This window comes from Haliotis rubra, unplaced genomic scaffold, assembly GCF_003918875.1.
Source record: "Haliotis rubra isolate DU_JTF1 unplaced genomic scaffold, ASM391887v1 Scf716, whole genome shotgun sequence".
NCBI lineage: Eukaryota > Metazoa > Mollusca > Gastropoda > Lepetellida > Haliotidae > Haliotis > Haliotis rubra.
Genome location: NW_025767431.1, coordinates 204,866 through 212,212, shown reverse-complemented (window position 1 = coordinate 212,212; position 7,347 = coordinate 204,866). Strand labels below are relative to the sequence as shown.

At 38.8% G+C, this 7,347-nt stretch overlaps 1 protein-coding gene across 3 annotated transcripts in view; it reads right to left on the bottom strand.

The window, feature by feature from the left end:
- Positions 1-812: 812 nt before the first annotated feature.
- Positions 813-7,347, bottom strand: part of LOC124259277 — a 30,153-nt gene continuing 23,618 nt past the window's right edge. For 2 of the 3 annotated variants that reach the window (XR_006893806.1, XM_046693383.1), the window contains exons 3-4: positions 6,103-6,363; positions 813-1,318 (exon numbers count right to left, since the gene is read on the bottom strand). Coding sequence is in view for 2 of the 3 variants with exons in the window: in XM_046693383.1 (XP_046549339.1) it covers positions 6,325-6,363 (39 nt within the window). In the remaining variant the exon portion in view is untranslated. The remainder of the gene's footprint in view (positions 1,319-6,102; positions 6,364-7,347) is intronic. The other variant, XM_046693384.1, reaches the window with a different exon arrangement.

The window sequence follows — 7,347 nt, the reverse complement described above, 5'->3', positions numbered from 1 at the left end:
TTACTATAGGTAATAATTCATACCATGACATATTAACTATAGTCACATGTAGGGTGGGCTTTAGTTTCTTTTGCTGACACCAAGTCTGATACCATTTGTGATTATTAATGTAATAAAATGGGAATGTCTAACGAAAACTATGAACATGAAATGATTATAATTACGATATTACAAGTCGGTAATCTCAAACCGGGTCGAAAATAACGCAAAAAACAGGGTGCAAAAGCCTGGAGCGGATCACAATAAATCAGAATTAAATGCTTTCTCATCATATTTTCAGCAGGATGGGACTAGGAACTATACATATGTCACCTTGATAATGCAATTCTAAATACCGTTAACAAATGATATGCCATAATTATCAGTGACACAACTAAATTAAGAATATATACGCATGAAGTACATATACTGACACACATTGGAATCACGTAATCAACTCAAACAAGAAAAGATTTTAGCAGTAAATATATACATTTGGGTGACAGGGTGTTAATTTGTGACAAAATAATATTGTTGTGTTTGATTATCTTACGTCAACATAATTTGATATTTGTGGCAATTTTGCAAGTTCGAATATAGTGTTTCAGTATACGTATATACAAGTATCAATATAAGTGAATATTGCCTAATGGTGCAGGGCAGCGTATCCTGGAAACAAAACTTCATGACGTGACGTCGTGTTGCAGATGTGCAGTAGATGCAGAAGCTGTGCTAGCCATGTAAAGTTATATACAGTGAAATCCCCGTTGCACGGGAAACAGGGTTTTGTGGTTAATCGTCCTGTTTAACAAAGTTCCGGATTAACGAATCTGTCGAGGAATAATGTTCTTGTTTATATCTAAATGTTTCAGTTATCATCTGGAAAACCGTTTTTACATGAACAATAATTCCGCTAGGGAATAACCTGTGTCCCTGGAAAGCCATATATAAGTCATAGAAACAGAACAGCGGAATCACGAGGAACATGTAGGATTCTCACAGTGCCATTACGAAACACATTGATATAAACATAGTTCTTCAACAGTGCCTTCTTAAAACTGTATCTAGTTGACACCGGGTGTCCCACGAAACAGTGCTGCTATACGAGTGGTGGCATGTCGTTTGGGTAACACATGTGAACATTCTTCAGTGCAAGGAATCACGATGTTATCAATCTTCAGGACTAATAAGTAACGCCAAATGGCCAGTGCCAAGTTTTCTATGTAATCACAAGGTAGCCACGGTGCCTACGTCACTGGGTTGTTCTGTATGGTAAGGTTCAAATCCGAGAATCCCATAGGGTTCTTGTGATCTTCCTCTTCCAAGGGTGCCAAGTCATCTGGGAATACAGAGAGATGATTCATCAACGCACCTTATTGAGCCAGTTATTGTGTAACAAATAACACTGCATGAACCCAAAGCTCCTAAAGATATATAATGCTGGCTTTAGCAAAATTACAACCAATTCCCTGTCTGAAAGATCAACCAATAATACATTCAAGAAAATACTCTCGTTATATTCACAGAAGGTATTTGAGACAAGCGGAATGAAATGTAGATTCCCGGTTGTTTCATCTCAGAAAAGAACCAACTTAAATTCAGTCAAAGCATCTGGTTGGTAAGCCACTATCCTACATGACGTCTTCAGTCCACAACAATCGACCATGCTCTCTTTTAAACAAAAATCAAAACCGTAATTTGGTCAAAGTTACAGAATTCAAGGCCTCAGTAAAGCCTTTAATGTTTTCATGAAGATCACGTGGATGATATTTCCACATGTGATACAGTCCGGTCAAATTTCCTATTTTGATTTGTACCATACGTTCCTGTAGGAAAATCAAGTTCTATGGATAGTCAACTTCTTTATTGCAATGAGTGCGACGTTTCGGTGTAGGTACTAACACCGTTTTCAAGCAAGGTACTAACACCGAAACATCGCACTCATTGCAATAAAGATGACTATCCATTGAACTTGGTTTTCCTTCATCTATACAACTTCTAAACTGCCTCTAAAGGAACATATGTTCCTGTGTTATTTCATGTGGACAACTGGCTTGCATTTACAAGCGAAAACCTACTACCATCACTATTTGAATGTGAGTTCATAGTCATGATACTGTTGGAATCGTATAATTGACCGTTTAGACCGGCTTTGGTCGCAGACATTTTGCATACACATTCGCTTCGTCACACATCCCCAAAGAACTTTTCTTAGGCGCTTCACCTTACTTTTAAGAAGCAGAATCTTTGTGCTTGTACGCAGTTGGCGCAATTCAAAATGCGTATAAATTATATTTTATCAGTCAGCCAAAGCCCGTGTCACTCGACTGTCTGGTCAAGATGAGATTGTGTTCAGGCTGATGTTGCAGGGGAGGAGATTGTGTTCAGGCTGATGTTGCAGGGGAGGAGATTGTGTTCTCTCTGATGTTGCTGGGGAGGAATACTCCCTTAGACAAGAAACCCGTAGCGGACGCTACTGGTGAAACAGGACTTACTCATTTCGCGAGCACCTAGTGTCATGACTTCTTAACACTGATACATTCGTGCAATTGTCACAGTTATAGTGTTTTTACGCCACGTTAAATATGTTTATGTGCTGACGTTTCAGATTTTCATGTTTCAAACGGATGCTTACTGGTCAACCTGTCAGTATCAACGGTTCCACTTGATGGCATTGAAGTGTGTAGTCTACAAACTCTTGCCAGTTATATTCGGACACTTATCAAAGATGGCGGCCGTGTTTACATTCGACTCGGAACTTTGACGTTGGATTGCGTAAACACCTTTTGCTACTAACCTCTAATATTTTGTCAAGTGGCCTTTCATGGTCAGTACTTCTCGGATCCTTCCTGGAATGCTCTCATACAGGCTTTGAACATACTCCACAGACACAGTTTCCCAGACACGGTGAATTTCCTCGAAAAGTTCATTAACGGTGGTGATGTCCCGATTGCAGTTTTCTAATGATTTCTTCAATTTCAGCCAAACATTTTCAATTACATTTGAATCAGGGGACTGTGCCGGCCAATCTAACAAGGGGATTTCATTTTCTTCCATGAAGGATGTGGTAATACGAGCCCGATGAACGGGGGCATTGTCATCTTGGAATATGAAGTTACTTTGAGGGAAATGCCTGGCTACAACAGGCCACAGATTGGAATCTATTATGTCGAATATATTTGCAGCATTTATGTTGCCATCCACAGTCACAAGCGTTCCTACACCGTGAAATGTAACGCAATCCCAGATCATAATTTTGACGACATGTCCAGTAGGTGGGCACACACATTCTGGTCTATACTTTTCGTCAGTTTTTCTCCTCAAATATATTCTTATATTTTCACCAATAGCCACCTGCGATTAGTCTGAAAAAAAACCAGTTCTCCAAAAGTTCTCAACAGTTTTGTTTTTCATTTTTCGACACCAAATTCTTCTGTTTATGTCTTTTACCACCATTTTCTTCTTTGTAATCCGTCTAAAAGATCCATTTGAATCCAAAACACGTTGAACAGTTCGTGTGGATACTGATACAGCTTTGCTATTCTTAAATTCACTTGTAATGTCCCTCAAATTCTTCCTACGATTATTTTTCGTGACCTGCAAAATGTTAGCACAATTTCTTTCATTCAGCGATTTTCTCTTTGGCCGTCTTCGACGATTTTCGACCGAGCCAGTCGATTGAAATTTCTTCAGAGACTGAATAGTAGACTTGGGTATCTCTAATATATCACTAATTTTCCGAACACTTGATCCAATCTGTTATAATTTTACAATACCTCTTTTTCAAGTGACCCGTTAATTCTTTACTTTTCGCCCCATCGCCTCAAACGTCGATGCGTAGTCAATGTAAACAAGCAGACGACAAATCGACCACATCACGTGACAAAGCTTTCGTCAAGGGGCATAATCGCGAAGTAGATGTCTACTGGCGCTTGAACGCTGTAACGAGCGCCTCAAAGATTACCCATTCAACACGTAACGCTACGGACCCCGGAAGTGTCGGAATATAACTGGCACGGGTCGGCGCGCGCACGCAAGCACGCACGCACGCACACACACACACACACGCGTAGATGCTGGACATATAGAGTACAGATACGATACCTATTCTAATCCTAATAGCCTCGCTGTGCCAATTAGTTCTGATTGCATTTGGCTATTCAAGCAGGAAGATGTCAGTTAGAACTAGACGCAGGTGACTATCCAGTACAAGCTACTGTGTTGTAGAGTGCTATTCCAACAGGTAACGTCCAATGATGCAATGGCACCCCATTAGACAGAGGTGTATTGATAAATGCGGTGTATAAAATTGGAATATGTTCGGATGAATCTTACATTCTTTCAAGTAGCAAAGATTTTTCAACATTATGTTAACAACGGTGTATATATTATACCAACAGTGGTGTCAATATTATGTCAGCAATGATCTCTGTATTATACCAACAATGGTGTCAATATTATGTCAACAGTGGGGTCTATATTACACCAACAATTGTGTCAATATTATGTCAACAATGACCTCTGTACTATACCAACAATGGTGTCAATATTATGTCAACAATGACCTCTGTACTATACCAACAATGGTGTCAATATTATGTCAACAATGATCTCTGTACTATACCAACAATGGTGTCAATATTATGTCAACAATGATCTCTGTACTATACCAACAATGGTGTCAATATTATGTCAACAATGACCTCTGTACTATACCAACAACAATGGTGTCAATATTATGTATGTCCACAATGACCTCTGTACTATACCAACAATGGTGTCAATATTATGTCAACAATGACCTCTATGGTGTCAATATTATGTCAACAATGACCTCTGTACTATACCAACAATGGTGTCAATATTATGTCAACAATGATCTCTGTACTATACCAACAATGGTGTCAATATTATGTCAACAATGGTGTCTGTACTATACCAACAATGGTGTCAATATTATGTCAACAATGACCTCTGTACTATACCAACAATGGTGTCAATATTATGTCAACAATATGTACTATACCAACAATGGTGTCAATATTATGTCAACAATGGACCTCTGTACTATGACATCTGTACCAACTATCAACAATGACAACTATACCAACAATGGTGTCAATATTATGTCAACAATGACCTCTGTACTATACCAACAATGGTGTCAATATTATGTCAACAATGACCTCTGTACTATACCAACAATGGTGTCAATATTATGTCAACAATGATCTCTGTACTATACCAACAATGGTGTCAATATTATGTCAACAATGATGTCTGTACAATATTATGTCAACAATACCAACAATGGTGTCAATATTATGTCAACAATGATCTCTGTACTATACCAACAATGTGTCAATATTATGTCAACAATGTACTATACCAACAATGGTGTCAATATTATGTCAACAATGACTCTGTACTATACCAACAATGGTGTCAATATTATGTCAACAATGACCTCTGTACTATACCAACAATGGTGTCAATATTATGTCAACAATGACCTCTGTACTATACCAACAATGGTGTCAATATTATGTCAACAATGATATCTGTACTATACCAACAATGGTGTCAATATTATGTCAACAATGACCTCTGTACTATACCAACAATGGTGTCAATATTATGTCAACAATGATGTCAACAATGGTCTCTGTACTATACCAACAATGGTGTCAATATTATGTCAACAATGACCTCTGTACTATACTAACAATGGTGTCAATATTATGTCAACAATGACCTCTGTACTATACCAACAATGGTGTCAATATTATGTCAACAATGATGTCTGTACTATACCAACAATTGTGTCAATATTATGTCAACAATGCTATCTGTACTATACCAACAATGGTGTCAATATTATGTCAACAATGGTGTCTATATTACACCAACAATGGTGTCAATATTATGTCAACAATGGTCTCTGCATTATAACCTGGTTTATGTCAAATATGCTTCGGTAAGCCTGAAATGATTATTTGTGAACTTCGAGTGTTGTTTGATCAACTCACGTATCTGGAACTATATGGAACGTTACCACATATTAGTGTTATTCACGAACATCGAGGACAACCACACAAAGAGCAAGGTAGGAATCGTACATACCATTTGAGGGGAAAGCACTGTCACACGAATATTGCATACCATTAGAAGAGAAAATACTGTGAGGGTCATCAAAGTCATCGGGAGCCGACTGAGGTCGGCGGTATGGGTTGCTGCTTCTCCACGACAGTCGACTGCCCGGTTTGAGGAAGTGCACAGCGCCGAAGATGCCGAGGATGAAGACAACGATGACAATGAACACAATCAGGACAACCATCCCTGTGCTCAGTCTTTTATGAGCCTTGGCGATACTGGCGCTGAAGTCTGAAAAATCCTCATAATGTAAATTCAGTTTATTCATGCATTTAAAACACATTTGATGGTAAGGGATCGAAGACAACATGATGTCTGTACTGGCCATAAGTACAAGAGGTACAAATATCGAGAGAAACCTAAGACCAAGTATCTCTAATTCAATATAAGCGCGAATTGGATGAACATGCCCCAACGTTGCCATTAAAAAGATCTCCAGAATGCTCATTTCGTTAAGGGCACTTCCAGGGGTAAGCTTAATTGGCCAAATTCTATCTGATATCTTTAGCCAAACCATCCCTAACAAATTTCCAGACCCGCTCTCCATGCTGTTCCAGAAAGACATCATTTTCAAACCAAATCACAGACCAACATCTACAGATGCCACATCAGCTTCAGCATCAAGTTCGGACAACTAGAAGCTGGCGTTTACATGTCCACTGCTTAGTTTCCCAAATACATAAATCAGAGGGCATAACGAGAAGGCAGCCAAGTGAAGCACACATCGTTCCATGATGATAACCAGTTTCGAACTAACCCCTAAAACTTAGTTCCTATTTTAGCTTGCTGTAACTGTTGTGTTTAGAAAAAGGGTATACAACGTACTGCTCACTCGGACTCGGAGGTACACGATCTGCACATTATGTCCCTGTCCTGTTTCAAACACAGTTACACAAAATCAAATATATAATTACTGGGTGGTCAACGTACGTATCTGTTTTTACAAAACCATAAAGTCACAGCTGCCAAATGTCTCAATCTGCTCAAGAGGCTGCTGGTTGAACGACTGATTCTGATTTGGTGGAACGTACAGTGTCCAGTAGGGGGTGTATAACCCCTTTCCTAACATGATACATGTCAGCATAAATGTATTTTGTCTTGGGTAAAACGAGCAAACCACCTTTTTCAAAATCCTTGATCTACCCATGAAACATATTCCATTTCACTTCTCGTTTCGGTGAAACAAAGTTCCTTCCATTTTCAATTTTCAATTTT